We start from the raw sequence: 18,003 nt of genomic DNA, 5'->3' as shown, positions 1-18,003 counted from the left end.
TAGTATGGTTAAGACAGGTATTGAACTTATAACAAAGTGTTTAGTGCAGGGGTCAGCAATCTTTCAGAAGTGGTGTGCCGAGTCTTCATTTGTTCACTCTAATTTAAAGTTTTGCGTGCCAGTAATACATTTTAATGTTTTTAGAAGGTCTCTTTCTCTAAGTCTATAATATAGAACTAAACTATTGTTGTATGTAAAGTAAATAAGGTTTTTAAAATGTTTAAGAAGATTCATTTAAAATTAAATTAAAATGCAGAGCCCCCTGGACCAGTGGCCAGGACCCGGGCAGTGTGAGTGCCACTGAAAATCAGCTCACGTGCCGCCTTCGGCACGCGTGCCATAGGTTGCCTACCCCTGGTTTATTGTAATTTCCCCTGCTCTGAAGCTTTAAGAAACAGGGATGTGCTATTTTGTTACGATATGTTGGCTTCTCCTTGCCTGGGGCTGTTATAGAAAATGTATTGCTGCCCCAATCAGGGGACATTAAGGCAGAGCATATCTGCAACACCACACTGTGTTCCAAGGGGGTTTATGGGGACAGCCCACACCTTTACACAACAGCACAGGATTCTTTTCCCATGCATATCTGCCTAGCACCCAGCCCAACCTGGGCTGGGCACCACGTTTAGGATTTGTTGTTTTCTGAGTGTGCATCTATAGAATTCAGTTCCGTATTGTGCTGGGTTATTACTCTTCGTTTCAAATGGTTATAATCTGTGTTATGATTTTATTTTGAATCTCATGCTATTTGGTGGTGGTCTTAAGTCCCAGCTCCTGGAGTCCTGTGATTGCACAAGAATCTCAGCTTTCAAGGAAGCTTCTAGCCACTCATGGTTATGGAGAAAAGCTTGAAAACATGACTGTAGTGCACCCTAAAGGCCCCAAACCCTAAAAGCAAAAAAAAAAAAAAAAGCATTATTTTTTTTAAAAAGCATTATTTTTAAGCCAATTTCAATATTTGTGTGGGTTGGCACTTGGGATTGGCAACTGCATAAATTTGTTAAATTAAATAAAACCATATCTTATACCTCAGCCTCATTAGTTGGATTATGTCCTGGTTTCAAGCTTCAACCATTTCTTCTGTAATCATGTTGACAAAAAGTTTTCTTTGTTAAATATTTTTTTTCATGTGTGCTGAACAAGAAAGAAAGAAAGAATTTAGCTTGAATTTTCCAAGAAAACTCCCCTTTAGGCAGAGAGCAAGAATGGAAAATTTTATCCCTAAAAGTTACTTCAAAAATTATGAGCATGTGCAAACAACGAGTTATCACAGAAAATGGTCTTTGTATTGAAGGTCACAGACAAGCAACCTCTATAATATAGGATTCACCACACCCACCAATGAAAGGGAGCCACCTCTGGTGCATGATGCAACAGTTGTTCAAGGGGTGAAGAAGAATACTGAAATTAAAGGAGGAATTTATGTAAATAGAATGTAATTAATTTAATCTAATCTGTTTGTCCAGGTATTTTATCACCATTTTATCTGTGAGTGTGAAAAAAAACCTGGGTTAACATTCCATATTATTGCAAAAAATACCATGGCATAGTTCAGGATCACAAATATTCAAGACCTTCATTTAATAATGCAACCAGAAGCCTAAAGTACCTCCAACAGCATAGAACCTGCTGCTGCTATGTTAGATCAGTAGTTGGCTGGAAGAGCGCTAGCTACTGATGAACCACCAGCAATACTTCCTCCGGCATCATAGGTTTTCCTTGAAAGACTCCCATCCAGCTGTTGACCCCGGCAGCGGCCCAACCCTGCAGCAGAAGGGAGAAAAAGAACTTGTTAACTTTAAGTAGTGTAGTTGTAGCCGTGTCGGTCCCAGGATATTAAAGAGACAAGGCGGGTGAGGTAATATCTTTAGTGGGTGAGCTTCTGTTGATGACAGAGATAAGCTTTTGAGTCGCACCGAGATGAAGATATTACCTCACCCACCTTGTCTGGCTAACTTTATGTTCATTAGTCTCACTTCTCCTTTTATGAAATCATAAATTTAACCAATCGCATGCTTTGGAGTCGGAGAATAGAATTTCCACACTTTGCAAGCCTCCATTGTTGGCTCTTTTCATCTTCTTCAGGTATCGGCCACTACTGGAATCAGGATGCTGGGCTCTGTGTGATCCAATGTGGCAAATTGTGCCGTGTGCTATTGTGTTTCCGCCAGCATGTCCTGATGGAATAATTCTATTAATTGTCAATTAATTAATTCTATTAATTGATTAATTGTTTAGGTGGCTAATAAGTACATCATTTTAATTGAGGAAACGCAAAGCTGATATTTGTCTTTTCTTTTTTTATGGTGGGTAATTCATCATTAATAAAAGCAGACGGGATCCAGGATCCAGACAGGTCTGGTGACTTACCCATTTCACATACTGTACATAAGAAGTGTGACACCCAACTTGTGCCAAAATGTCAAGACCCACAGGGAATTCAGAATACAAACCACGCATTCACTGAATTCTCAGGCTACGAAGCCAAGTGCACAGCTCTAGCATTCACATTATTTATTTTCAAACCCTCATGTATATTCCATTACCTGACTACTGCCAACACAATTTTCCTGACCCTTGGAATGTCCAGTCCAGCATGTGAATCTTTGCCTCTCAATATTCATCACTGAAAGAGAGAGATCACCCCCTTTTCTATGTAAAACACCCCTTTCCCTTCACTCAGGTTGTTTCTATGCTCCCTTCTGATATAACAGGCAATGTGAACTGATGCCACCAACTGAATTTATATCTTTCTTGACTTTAATTCATGTTGCAGTTTCCCCCTCTACCTTCCTAGAATTAATTTTCTTGAATTTACAGTTTCCCTCTAATGCACACAGATTTAGATACTGATATGGCAGAAAGTATAGATAGTTGTTACTAGAGGGTGCTTTCATCTAGCAGACAAAGGTATAACAAGATCCAATGTCTGGAAGCCAAAGCTAGACAAATTCAACCTGGAAATGAGGTGTACATATTTAAAAGTGAGGGTACTTACCCATTGGAATAAGCCAACAAGCGATGTGATAGATTCTCCACCGCTTGAAGTCTGTAAGTCAAGACTGGATGTCATCCTAAGAGATATGCTGAAGCTTAGCCTAAAGTTGTTGGACTTGATGCAGAAATCACTGGGTGACATTCTACGGCTTGTGCTATGCACAAGGTGATTGTAACGGTTCCTACTGGCCTTAAAATCTGTTAGTCTTATTTCCAGAATGTAAGTTTCTGAAAGCCATTTCCACAGATGAGTGCCCTGCAATATGATAATATAAGACGCTCAAAAGTAGCCCTAGGCAATATTCAGGTTCTTTTGGAGTTCTTCAAGAAGTCAGGCAATTCAAACATCCATCCAAACATCAGACAAGGTGTTACGCTAAAACTTTGGTTACCTGAGCCACAGTTGTCCAAAAATTCCTCTTATTTAACATGAGGTCATGTCTCTTGACCTGCATCATACTCATTAGGTAGCCAAACTCCTCCCAACCTTATCCACATTATTTTTATATTCCACATACTGTTAAGATAAACAAGGTTTGACTGTGCTGCTGCTACATATTCCCAGCTCTGGGCACATACTCAATGGCTTTCCAGAAGATCAGAGGGATAGAATTCCAGACACTATGTAATGTACATCAATTTTAAGGCCCCTTTATGCTGCCAGTGCTATGTGAAGGGGCCTTTGTGCATCTGAGAATTCAGGCCCTAATGTTTATGTCCTCAGTGACACCTGTGCAGTCGCATTGCCTTCAATGGCACTTGCACAGGTGTAAATGAATGAACATAGTAAACCATTCTGCTAGTAATGCACTAACAGCAATAGAACCAGGCTCCTTTCTTAGCTGTGCTGCCTCTGGAGGGCTAACGGAAGTTTAAAAAGCACTAAAAACTTCTTATAGCCACTAAACTCACTAGATTTGACTCTGATACAGGCAGAGAGCAGATCTGCCGAGTACAAAGGGTTTTTTCCCCGGAGCTTAATTGCACTTTAAACTATATACGATAGATGACAAAAAGAATATGCTGTATAATCTTTTGCTTATAATAGTCATCTCCCAGCCAGGCCATCCCAACTGCCTGTCAGTTTGTAACTCTGACTTCCATCAAAATGCTGATGACCACAGGATATATCTCATATAGAGGTTTTCAAGTTGCCTGAAACCTCCTTTGGGCTGGCAAGGAGTGCTACCCAGTGCCCCTCCTTCCCCCGACATCCCAGCTCCCTGCTTCCTTTTCCAGCTAACAGGAGGAATTTGCAAGCAGATCTCAGGAAACTTCTTGTGATAGTCACTATTTTTCAGAGGAGTCAACCGGAGCGCAACAAAGATGAACTGGAAAGAAATCCTTTTTCTCTCTTGCCTTGCAACTTTTGTGCTCTTGGTTGGTATGTATGATCCAGAGTACTAATAATGCTAGCAGGAAACATAGAATTTCAGGAAGGAATGAGAGAAATCTGAACTCGTGTCATTGGGGTAACATAAGAACATGGTCATTTTCCACATTGCTAGTCAAATGAGCATGAGAATCTGTGAGAAGCTAATCTAATCCACTGTAATCTATTACAATCTCTAAAGGATTAAGGCATCAAGTTACACGAAGAATACACAGACAATTTTTTAAATATAATGGGATAAACTGGACTAAATGTCCTTATAGGTCTTGTTAATTGCTATTGTTATGATTTTCTACAAAAATAAAAACTGGGAACACAAAAATATATATCTGCATAGCTGCTGATTGTACTGTTGCTCTTGCTGTGTAAAAGTGAATTTCCCAGGCAGGTTGTTAGTGGACTGCAGGATTTTTAGGGTTTTAGCAGGTAGCAGCTTTCAACATCTGCTTGAGGTTTTTCCTGTGGGATGCTGCATTTCTTCACTGAACTCAATACTATGTTTGTGCTGTTGTCATCCAGTTCTTGAGGAAAGCGACAGCGCTGCTGTGGGCACCAGGAAGGCAGCTGGGGAAGAGGACAAGGAAAGTAAGTGGAGCTGCAAATTTTAGGAGGGAGAGGAGAAAAGTTGCTCCTACGGCTTTCAAATGTACATTGATGCCCCTATTTACTATCCATGGCCGATCAAGTCCTCTCTTTTTGCTTTCAGGTTTGAAAAAGAAGATTTTTATACAAGAATCGGATGCCTCTAACTTCTTCAAAAAGCGTGGCAAGCGAGCCACCAAATCCAGAGATGAGCTCAATGGTGAGGCTTTTTCAGGAGTGTTTATGGAAAGCTGTATTTTCTTTGCCCCTCTTTCATCTCCCGCTTCCCTTGAGACAGTCCTAAGTTGCCTGCTACTTTCTACAAGGATTTATTCACCGATCAAAGTTGTTGTTGTTGCTTTTGGATTAGAACAGGTTTCTTCTCAATTATCTACATTTTAAATTATGGAATGTACCTACAAAGAGCAATTGGGAGGCGGGGGCAGCCAAAGGGATTAGTGTGTGAGCGAGAGGGGGTGGAAATGTAATTTTTATTAATTGAATAAAAATAATATGGGAGGAGGACAAAAAAATTGAACTTTATAGACTTCCAGTTTGGAAGATTTAGGGCATATCGAATCATTTCTGAGTGGGTGAAGGGATCAGTCGTTACTGAATTCTCCAAAATGAGGTTTGTTCATTGGCATCTTTTTAAATGAGGCAAGAGGTAACTTTGGAAAATGAAATATTTTTCATCCACAAAATCTCTTTAAATTGGCTAATAGCACTGAAGTGGATGCCAATTCCTCGGTTTTCAAAAGGGCTGAGACATATAGCAGGGCAGACCGAGCTCAGCAGGCTGTTGTAGGAGGTGCAGGACAGCACGGTGAAGTGAATATAGGGGCTTATTTAGTTCCTCTCCTCAGCTCCTTTCACACCGTCATCTTATGAAAGCTGGTAAATAACAAGCAGGTTTCAGGCCCGGTGCTGAATGAGTGTTTTCAGCTCTTCTTGGAAAACATTTGCAAATGTAGCATTAAGAAATATGCACCTGGCTTCTGCAACACCGTTTAATTTCCACATGGGATGGAAAACATAACTGAATTCACATGGCTTGTTTGCTGAAGCACTGAAGGGGATAACAGTCCCAAGTCAGTGAATTTATCTGTCCTCTGGTTCAACAAAACGTCAGCTAGGTTATTGGGAGAGATGTTAACCTTTCAGTAATAATATGAAAATTAGCTCAGTTAAAGGGCAAGAAAGAGCTGATTTAACTGGTAACACTTTAAAATACAGGGCACAAATATCATGTATCTACTATATAATAGTATGTTAACCGTTGACTATTTAATTACATTGTAATTACCAGGTAGTGTCCATGTAATTGGGTAATAAACATATAGGAGGAGGAGGATAGTGTGTGTCCCTTCTAACATTACAGGTAAGTTATAACAGGGTCTATAAAAACAATACTTGCTTTGAGGTAACCGATAAAGTAATATTTTAATGAGGTGGAATTTTTTAGGGTTATATAAAGTGAGCACGATTAACCTTCTGCCATTCCATTGCTGATCTCAGTTACTTGATGGGCTATTGTCCAGAAGCAATATACCATGTAACCTATTTTCCCAGACATTTAATAAAGTCATTGGGTCAGAATGTATTCTCATTTGCATCAGGGTAAACCCACTGAAAGTCACTATTCCAATACACAATTCCACTGAAGTGAACGGGTCTACACTGCTGTGACTCGGAGCAAAATTTGGCCCATTGGTTTTATTAAATATGCACAGGCGTGCAGATTATATGGTCATTACTTGTGGATGATGTTCCACCAAATAACTGAGCAGCGGGACTGTCCATGATCCAGCCTCCTGATGTTCAACCTGGGATCAGGCTGAGATACAGAGCTTTGTAGTGGTAAGGTCTGATCTGTAGAACTCCCTCCCTAACAAAGTCTATCCAGAATCCACAGAGTCATTGTACATCCTTTCTGTTTAATCCAGTTTAACCAAGAACCTCCATTTCCATCCATCCTTCCATGCATTAGTGATCTGGTGATGGGGAGCTTTAGCTGGGACACTGGGCCCAGATTATGATTTTACTGTTGATGGTCTCCCCTCTCACCATGTGCAGCACACATGTGCTTGGCAATAAAGTGCTTAATAAATTAAACAGTTTCATGATATTTGTGTCCTGTAACACAAAGGGCTAACTGTCAGGCACTTCCTTTGCTATTAAGTGATGTAGAAGTGTCTCTGAACCATGGCAGAAAAATAGGCTACTCACCCTCCATCAAACAAGTACTGGTTTATTCTATAAAGGGTTGCATCCAGATAGAGATACAGCCAGGCTTTGGCTGATGGGAACCAGAACAATTTCCTCCCACTCAAGATAGTTTGGAGGTACTCATTCTTGTCCAACACTAGCATCAGATGGCACAGTTGGTTACATTACCAGCCTTTCATCGGTGCACAATTCCGATCACATCCCTACGTTATGGGTTAAGAGGAGCATGGTGCTTTTTGTCCTAATCCTCTGGGAATATTTAGCATGAACAGAAAATTATACCTTGGAGATGTCCTGGTGTCCTGGATCTGACTGGCAATGTGCATGGCAGATCAGAATTGAGGCACATTCGGGAAGCTTATAGTACATCTTCCTTATTCTGTAGCCTGATGTTTTAGAAAGAGGCACTGGCCCATATTTTTCTTTCAGTTACTCTGAGTGGTGTTACACTGGATTTATGCTGCTGTAGGTGAAAGAGGAATTTGACCCATCAGTTTTTTTTCCTATCACTCATCATAAAAAAAAAAAAAAAATGCAAGGAGCCTGTGCCTCTCCAGCACTGTCCTGAAATAAGGATATTTCCAGTTGCCCAAACCCAACCTGAAACCCAACTGAAGACTGCTAAACTTCCAGTCTAATCAGACCACATCTGAACCGAGTCTGAGTACCAACATAGATGATCATATGCTAAATGTAAGGGCGGTTTTCCCCTTCCCCCAACAAGCGAAGACCTGTACCCCGGCATTGGTACACATTCAAAGTGATACCAATGAGAAGGAGATCATAAAATACTGTTTATTCTAGGTTGAGTCCAGAAACACGAGACCTTAAGTAGTTGGCAGACTGGAGCAGACCACAGGCCCATCTGCCAACAGTGGCCAATATTACTGGATGTTTCAGAGGAACACCTTCCAAATATAACTAATTGTGCAGTGCTCTACCTTGGGGTCGATACCTCATCCAGAACTACGATAGATCTTGGAACAGAAGATTAACTCAATACTTGTTCCCTTCCATTTTCCTCAGCCATTCTCATCTACTTCCTACAGTTCTTTAATCAGTGGTTATGTTACCTTCTTCTTTCAAGCCAATATATTTATAATCCACTTTCTCAAAGCTCTCTTACATTCATCTCTTTTCCAATGTCACAAAGCAGGCTTCTCAACTTTCAGGTGTTCAACTACTTTTAAAAATACCTACAAATGGGAATTGATTTAATACCTATTATCAATATCTATACCTTAAACAAACCCAAAGAAAATGAGCTAATTGCAATTTTCTTTCATTGGTCCCAAGTCTAGCACGATACAGAATTTAGCTCTGCTCTGTTGCGTGAACTCCTCCTGCTTATTCTATCTCAAGGAAAAGCATTAATTTTCCACCTCCTCAAGTTTGCTTCCTGGATTCCATCCCTCGCTTCTTTCTACTCATCTGAAATTCACTTTGCTCTGCCTCTGAAGCACTGGACTGGAATATTGTTCTTTCATGTTCTTTTTGCATTGGCTAAGGAGACCTGTTGGACCTTCTCTATTTTGAATACCTATAGTCTTTCCACTAATGACATGTAGGGCCATCAATACAAACAATTTCATTTGTTTATAGGATTAGACTTGATTATCAGTATTTAACATTTACATTGCCCCCAGGGTGATGCCCCATTGTGCCAGTGTAACCCACACACCTTCTGGGTATGGTGTTCTGTCCCATCTAGAGGCACCAAGGCCACTTAAAGAGAGAGAGAAAATGAGTTTGCTCCACAGCCTGAGCTAACAGCCAGTTGGCTTTTGGCTCATGCAGTAGAGGCTCATGCACTAAGCTCCAGAGGTCCCCGGTTCAATCCCGCCCGCCGACGACCAGGGTCTGTTGGTGTTACACTAGGAACCATACAAGTGTATGGCAAAGGCTTGCTATAAAGTGGTCACAGCTCTTGCTTTCCATTGTCATTTACAAGTATTCCTTCCCAGAATCTCTCCTAGACAATATTGACTCATGGCAATCTTTGGAAGGGGCAGGATTAGCCAACTCCATTGTCGTTCAGACAGGCTTCTTTGGCTTGCGCCCTCAGTTATCCAGTAACAGTCTTCAGGATTCTCGCAGTTCAGTTCCCAGTCTCATGCGTACAATGAGATTTATTCAATTGTCTGAGAGCCTTTTCTTTGGTTGCATCCTATTTGATAATAGGGTGGGACGGGACAGGCCTGGTTCTTGAGAGTTTAACCTTCCTTGTCACAAGTGTGGATTGCTACCTCTGCAGCAAAGCACTAGTACAGGGGAAATGAGTGGTCTGTGGTGGGAGCTTTTATCTTGTTCATGTTGCTTATTGCCTGAAAAAACACTTGAACTCTTTGGGAATTGATTCAACAAACTATCTGGTAAAAATTCTCCTGGGTCCCTAAACCAAAGTTACCCTATCTAGGTCTGCCCATCCACTGAGCAAGACCATAATTTATAAAGCCATATTTTAAGAATGGCTGTAAATAGAAACTGGTTATTTACTTTGCATTTTCATGCAAGCCAACAGGTAAAAGGAGAGAGAGAAAGAGTGATGTAAGAAACAGAGGGAAAGAAAATGATGTAAGAAATATGTATAGGCACATGGACATAAGAAACAGATGACGTACAAGCATCTTGAGGATATGCACAACAGTTGCATCTCCTACCAAAATACCTTACCAAAAATCTTACCAAATTCCAACTAAAACTCACTTTCCAGAAAAATTCATCTTCTGGCAGAGAGGACCCTTCTAAGATTGGACCCTAAATTATCACCAGGCAAGGTGCAAATGACCAAACCAGGGCAAGATGATGTCATCTTCCTAGCTGTTTTAATGAGATTTCAACCCAAAATGGCAGAAATCTCACAAAATTAGCTTTTCCTGTTCATTTTCTGCCATCTTGGGCAGAAATAGTGTGACTGAAGAAAGTCACACAAGATTTCCACCATCTGGGGCTATATCCAAACCAGGGCCAGATCCTTGGTTCAAGATCCAAAAGGTAGAGACAGAAGGGTATTAGGTCATCTTGCTGCCTCACCAGTCTTGGGGACAGCCAGGGTCCGGTTTGGCCCCCAGTGCCATTTAGAGAGACTTGAAGTCTACTCTAAATTAAGCTGGCTGTTTATCGCCCCCTAGGAGCTATTCTGTCGACCAGGATTGCTGGAGCACAAGGGACTCTTGCCATACCACCTCCTGCCCCAGCATGCCCCAGAGAAGAGGAGATGATTATGCCATGAGAGGAGGAGCCTGCTATGTCATCTTTGCCACCCTGGAATTCCCCTGTGCAAGAGCAGTTCTCCAGCCAGCTGTTTCAGCCAGCTCTCTGTCCCCCATTGGAACAGCTGAAAGGGCACAGAGCAGGGTCAAAGATTGGGAACACAACCCCAAAACACAATCAGGTTCGGAATCAAGGCTTTGATTCCAATACACACCCTGAAATTAAAGGTTGACTGTATCAGAGGCTTCAATTTGGGCTCCTCTCTATTTGAAAACGTAGCGAACTTTTCAACAAACATGGTATGTATTTTGACATTGTAATAATACCCCAAAGCCAGCTAATGTCATCAGATTTCATTTTCATTGGGAACTTTTGATTAGGAAGTTTTAACTAGTAGACATTTATCATAGGGTTTTACATCATTGGCCAAATATGATAACTACAATCCACCAAACTAAATTAGAACAACCTGTGTTTTACCGATGGAATTTAAAAGGCATAACACAGGAGCTAGCAATTTCTCTACCAGCATCATTGCATGTATTGTTTCATTGTGCTGCACAACGGGATGATGAAATACAGATTGTCTAGTTCTTAGAAAGCCTCCTGTAAACAAGGATTTTAACAACTAAGCCTCCAGTGAAAGCCCAGGATACAGGTGCGGCTATACAAGGCTAATCAGATTCATTGGGTTTTGAGGACGAAAGTTATGCTCTGGCTTCTTAAGATTTTTTTGCTGCTAATACGATCAACATCTCTTACGCAGCGGAGACCCGGCAAATGCTGATTGCTGACGAGCAAAGGAGGGAGTACTTTGAAGAGCAAAGGAACGAGTTTGAGAATTTTGTCAAGGAAGAACGTAAAGGTAAGAACAGCAAAACAACAAATTGTGAAACTTTAGATGGAGGCTGGCAGGATATTATTATTATCACTGTTATTTAACATTGATATGGTGGCAGCAGCTAAAGGCCACAATGGGGTTGGGCCCTGTTACGCTAGGTGCTGTACAAACGTATAATAAATGACAGCCCTTGCCCCAAAGAACTTGCAATCAAACTCTTTGCTCGAGAGAGCAACTCTTGCCAAATTCTACAGAGGTTTCACATCGTTCATTCCCACAGGCTCAATGTTCCGTCCTATACCATACGATTTATATCCCCACCTACTGGTGATGCTCTAATTCTAGTTAGGAAGATATAATGGGATTCCAGGTTTGCATTTCCTAGGAGTGATTCTATGGAGTCTCTTCACTGTCACTGCCTGGAGGACACTGCCACTGCGAAAGCCTATTCCATGAGGTTTTATTTATTACCTTAAGATGAAAAGCGCTGCTGGAATGAGGCTTCCGTTTATTGGGATGGGAATTTAGGAATGGAGAATGTCTCTTGGATTGCATTTCCTCACTGCTTCCACACATTCTAGCCAGCAGACTGCTCTTCTAAAGTCACTGCTAACTAGTATGAGCAGCAACTCCTCCATGCCACACACTGTACCTGGAGGCCATCATTTGGGGGCATTCCACATCCCACATATCTGAAACCCCTCTGGTTTCAATTGGGCTTTGCATCCTGCCTGGTAACACTTCCATCTGAGGAATGTGCATGACAGTAGCACCCTGTGTTTAGCAATAGAATCACTATACAAAACCGCAGGAGATTGAAGAGTGGGTAGTTTTAAATGCCGGCTGCATGCAGTATCATGGAACAAGGAGGTGAGAGGCAGCTTTTACTAGCAATTTCCCTGCATTTATCAATTAAAGATTAACACATGGATAAACCAATACACAGTGGGGATACGTGTTCTGATAAAGGTCAAACAACAGAACTGGGACTAGAACCCAGGTCACCTGACTCTCAGCTCTAAAAATTGGAGCAGAAGCCCAGAACATGAGCCAATGACTTGCTGTGTGACATTGAGGAATGACTTGCCTAGTTTACCCATCTGTAAAGTTAGGCTACATCAGAGAGGAACTGTGGGGCCTGATTAATTAATGCTTGTAAAACACTTTCAGATCCCTGAATGAACAATGTTAGAGAAAGGCAAAGGAGAACATCATAGAAATGTAGGTCTGGAAGGGACCTCAAGAGGTCATCAAGTCCAGCCCCTCATGCTTACCAAGTAAACCTAGACCATCCCTGACAGGTGTTTGTTCAACCTGTCCTTAAAATCCTCCAGTGACGGGGATTCCACAACCTCCCTTGGAAGCCTATTCCAGAGTTTAACTACCCTTAGAGTTAGAAAGTTTTTCCTAATATCTAACCCAAATCTCCCAGGCTGCAGATTAAGCCCGTTACTTCTTGTCCATCTTCAGTGGACATGGAGAACAATTGATCACTGTCCTCTTTATAATACCCCTTCACATATTTGGTGACTGTTACAAGGTTCCCCCTCAGCCTTCTTTCCTCAAGCCAAAACAAGGCAAATTTTTCCCATCTTTCCTCTTAGTCAGATGTTCTAAACCTTTGATCGTTTTTGTTGCGCTCCTCTGGACTTTCTCCAGTTTGTCCACAACTTTCCTAGAGTGTGGCTCCTAGAACAGGACACAAACTCCAGCTGAGGCTGCACTAGTGCCAAGTAGACTATTATCTTCCATGTCTTACACACAACACTACTGTTAATACACCCCAGCATGATATTAGCCTTTTTCGCAACAGCAACACATTGTTGATTCACATTCAATTTGGGATCCATTGTAACTTCCAGATCCTCTTCAGCCGTGCTACAGCCTAGCCAGTTATTTCCCATTTTGTGCATTTCATTTTTCCTTCCTAAATGTAGTACTTTGCACTTATCTTTATTGAATTTCATCTTATTGACTTCAGACCAATTCTCCAATTTATCCATGTCGTTTGGAATTCTAACCTTGTCCTCCAAAGTACTTGCAACACCTCCTACCTTGGGGTCATCTGCACATATTATAAGCATACTCTCCATTCCATTATTCAAGTCACTAATGAAAATATTTTTGCTTCTCAGCCATTGTATTGATATAAGTGGAAAGATGTCCAGTTTTTTTTTGTATATTTAGCCAACAAAAATATGAGATAATCCAGTCTAGAAGGGGTTCTTGAAGAGAACAAAGAGGACAAAATTACTTTGAAATTGACTTTTTAGACTAGTTGTATGCAACTAAATAGTTCCTCCAAATTTCTGGAAATAGACATCTAAATAAAACAAGAACAGTTTTCTTTCTTCGTGGTTGTCTTTCTTCCAGTCATGGCGGCATTTCTTTCTATGTATATTTTTTCCCTACACTTGATACTTTTCTCACTTTGCCCATAACAAACTTTAGACCCAAGACCTCATTGACAGGGTACGAACGGGGGACATTAACAGCACAGTTATTCAGTTAGTAAACCCAGTGCTCTTGTGTGATGCACTCCCATTACTATGAGATGGGGATGACCCTATGACAACAGTCTTTCAGATATGCCTCCATATTTTTTCTGTACGGTGGAGACTATACTTGCAGTAAGAAAGCATTCCATGACAGACCTTCCCAAAAGAAATGACCAAGTGGCCTTATAGACATTTCAGCTAGTTCCCTCCAGAGAATGAGTAGGGAAAACCATTTGTGGGATGACTGTTCGGTGAAGTGGTCAAAAGTAAAGACAGCAACGGAAGGGACTGGTTTTCACTTGATGGCATAATAAACACATCCATTGAGGTATTTCTGAAACCTCCCGTCAAGGTGGCTAACCAAGACAAATTCTAAGCAGCACTGCTGTACATTCTTTTTAAAGAGGAAAATGATTCTAATGGTAAGAACTCACCCAAAAGCGTTAGTTATTTTTACTGCCCCATCTTTATTACATTTTTGGTTTCATGCCAGAATGATCCTGGAGACACATGTACAGAATATGAGAGTCTATTGTTTTGAGAAGATTGACAAAATAGTCTGACTTTCCAGTTAAAATAAATAATATCCCCCTCTTATATAGCACCTTTCATCAGTAGATCTCAAAGCGCTTTACAGAGACAGTCGCTATCATTATCCCCATTTTACAGATGGGGAAACCGAGGCAGATAATGGTGAAATGACTTGCCCAAGGCCACTCAGCAGGCCAGTAGCACAGCTAGGAATAGACTCCAGGTCTCCCGGGTCCCAGTCCAGTGCTCTATCCACACTGTTTTAAAATGTTGCTTTGGAAAATGTCTATATTTGTGCCTTCGAGAAAAAAAGAGACTCGGGGCTTGTCTCCACTTACCATGGATCGATGCTGTGGCAATCGATCCACCGGGGGTCGATTTAGCAGGTCTTGTGAAGACGCACTAAATCGATCGCTGATCGCTCTCCTGTCGACTCTGCTACTCCACTGGAATGAGAAGCATAAGGTAAGTCAGTGGGAGAGTTTCTACCATCGACCCAGCATGGTGTAGACACCGCAATAAGTCGACCTAAGGTATGTCGACTCCAGCTATGTTATTCACGTAGCTGGAGTTGCGTAACTTAGGTTGACTTAACCCCATAGTGTAGACCTGCCCTTAGGAAATTAAATGTAGCCTTAAGAAGCCTAAAAACCTGATGACCATTTTTATCCTTTACCTGCTAGTCCCGGCACTGGACACACTGTGCTGCGGTGGGCCTGTGCCATACTACTGAAATTAACCTTAGAATACCGGCATTGTCCAACCAAATAAGTACTTAAGTGAGTGTGGATATTAAGATGCACCTATCCAAAGTTTATGTGAAGTCCAAAATTTACACTTGTTAATGGGTGATCAGCACACACCTGTTACATTCAGCAGCACAGCAGGTGCAGGCTAACTTGACAATAGCTTGAGCATTCTTTATCCATCAGATAGTTAATCTGGACTTCGCGCAGCCATGTGATCCAGATATACAGGGGACATATCTGGAACACTCAAAGCCCAGTTGGCAAATGTGAGTGACACCATTGTGTGACATTCAGAGTAACTTAGGTCATCTAGAGCCCAACGCTCAAAGCATCGCCAAGGTGATGCATCCTGCTGTGCTATCAAATGTGCCAGCTAGGACCATTCCAGTGACTTCAGTAGCATATAAACGGGTGGCACCATGGCCTATGGCGGACCAGCAGCTAAAGGGTTAATGAATAATTCGAGAATGATTTGACGAACCATACATCGAAATAAATAAAATGTAAGGCAACCTTTCGCCACTTCCCCAAGATCACTCATAGTGAACATTAAAACCCTCCCATTAATTGTGTGTTTGCAAGGTTAATACAAAGCTACTGCAGTGATGGGGCGGGTAGGTACCTAGATAGATCAACCTGGAATAGTAAGCCTGGATCCAGTATATGTTGGAGGTAGGAAGAGGGTCATGCTGTGCAAAATATTCACAACAAAACCCAGAGGCCCATGTAATTTACCTCTTTTTTGTTACAGTCTAGAAACTCTGCACGTTGCAAGGTTTGCTGATGTTCATGAACACTAAACTTCTGAGCAAACCCAGACCCTGTTTCAAGAAAACTGAGCAGGCTTGGGGTTTGCAAGGAAATCCTGCAAAAATCTCTCTCTAGGCTCCTATACTGGCACCGGCACCGGCACCCACCACCAAACTGTGTGAGTGCCACATCACATGGATGTATCATGCGAATAGGTGCAAGTTCGTGCTTTTGACCAAGATTTGCATTGACATTTGTTGTTTTTGTTTTTTTAAAACTCCAACTGAAAGATGGGGCTGAGGAAAGCTCCCAAATCAGAGGTGGACCCGAGTCACAAAACAAGGATTCAGAGCTGAACATTGCAAGTGACAGCTGTCCTTACAATGGGCCAAACACCTACATTCAAACCCTCCGTCTTTGGGGAAGCACATTGGGCCTAAACTACCCCACAACCTCCCTTTATATGTTACACACCGCTTGAGAGACAGGGATGCACAGTCGGAGATTTGAGAGCCAACAGTCCTTGCCACCATTTCAATGCTGCTAGCACATTTGGCATTAGATTAGTTGGCTGTCAGAAAATGAATCGCAGTTCACATTGTCTCTTGTTCTTTCCGCTCCCACCCCCATTTACAGAGCAGCAGGAGAGAAGCCGGGAACAGATCGAGCAATGGCGTCAATATCACTACGACGGTCTCTACCCGTCTTACATGTACAACCGTCACCACATCTAGATGTGAGAAGCGTGAACTAAAAAAAAGTTAAATATTTGCTGACTAAGCCGTTCACAGGACACCAAAGAAGCAACCACGTTTCCAAAGTCTTGGCCATGTCATGGATCCCACTGTGGAATCTACTCCACCAAGCCCTCCTCCTATATTATTTGCATTGACTCTGTTTTAATGGATAGAGCTTCTCATAGGGTGCTGCTTTGCTTTGTATTTTGAGGTGCTTGTATGTGTGACAAAGTCTGGATTTAAAACACAAAAGTGGAACAATGCAGACAGAATTAGGTCCTTGAGACACGTATAAATCAGGATAGTTTAGGCTGTTTAGAATTTGTCCCATGTAAACAGATAAGAATGTGTTTTTTTTAAATCACTGTATCTTGGGAATCACTGAAAAGAAAAGCTATGTTTGCTGTAATCCCAGGGTCTCTATAATGTTTTATTTTAAGTGAAAAAAAAGGAACTGTATTAACATTCTAATAGTTGTTAATTAAACAGTAGTATTAGCTTCTGCAATATCACTCAATATTACTCCTCCTTACTAATTTTATAAATAATGGAAATTCTGTATGTGTGAAAGAATATAACTTCCTTTTTAACTATCATCAGTCCCTTCAAGATGCATAAGCAGCTAGTGATGTAAGTTATATGCAGGAAAAATAATAACAAGAAAGTTTGAAACTACCCTTAGACTTGCGTTTACACAGTAGAAATGATTCCTCTACATGATTCCTTTTCTAGCCAGCCATTAAATAACTATCTTCACTTTCTATAATGGCTGTTTATCAATAAACATAGCTTCATAGAATATTAGGGTTGGAAGAAACCTCAGGAGGTCTTCTAGTCCAATCCCCTGCTCAAAGCAGGACCAACACCAACTAAATCAAGCCAACTTTGTCAAGCCCGGCCTTAAAAACCTCTAAGGAAGGAGATTCCACCACCTCCCTAGGTAACCCATTCCAGTGCTTCACCACCCTCCTAGTGAAATAGTGCTCCACCATCATTCTAGTACAAGCTAGGATCATAGAATCATAGAATATCAGAGTTGGAAGGGACCTCAAGAGGTCATCTAGTCCAACCCCCTGCTCAAAGCAGAACCAATTCCCAGCTAAATCATCCCAGCCAGGGCTTTGTCAAGCCGGGCCTTAAAAACCTCCAAGGAAGGAGACTCCACCACCTCCCTAGGTAACGCATTCCAGTGTTTCACCACCCTCCTAGTGAAATAGTTTTTCCTGATATCCAACCTGGACCTCCCCCACTGCAACTTGAGACCATTGCTCCTTGTTCTGTCGTCTGCCACCACTGAGAACAGCCGAGCTCCATCCTCTTTGGAACCCCCCTTCAGGTAGTTGAAGGCTGCTATCAAATCCCCCCTCATTCTTCTCTTCTGGAGACTAAACAATCCCAGTTCCCTCAGCCTCTCCTCATAAGTCATGTGCTCCAGACCCCTAATCATTTTTGTTGCCCTCCGCTGGACTCTTTCCAATTTTTC

General features: G+C 41.6%; 1 protein-coding gene across 1 annotated transcript; it reads left to right on the top strand.

The window, feature by feature from the left end:
- The first annotated feature begins 1,203 nt into the window (after positions 1-1,203).
- Positions 1,204-16,534, top strand: UCMA (upper zone of growth plate and cartilage matrix associated). Its single transcript, XM_034765010.1, has 5 exons — positions 1,204-4,381; positions 4,910-4,975; positions 5,097-5,192; positions 11,181-11,279; positions 16,420-16,534. Exons 1-5 carry the CDS (start codon positions 4,324-4,326, stop codon positions 16,515-16,517), a joined length of 417 nt encoding a protein of 138 aa, XP_034620901.1. The 5' UTR covers positions 1,204-4,323; the 3' UTR covers positions 16,518-16,534.
- The last annotated feature ends 1,469 nt before the right edge of the window (positions 16,535-18,003 follow it).

This window comes from Trachemys scripta, chromosome 1, assembly GCF_013100865.1.
Source record: "Trachemys scripta elegans isolate TJP31775 chromosome 1, CAS_Tse_1.0, whole genome shotgun sequence".
NCBI classification, from domain to species: Eukaryota; Metazoa; Chordata; order Testudines; family Emydidae; genus Trachemys; species Trachemys scripta.
The sequence above is the reverse complement of the archived record's forward strand: the minus strand, read 5'-3'. Positions and strand labels throughout refer to the sequence as shown.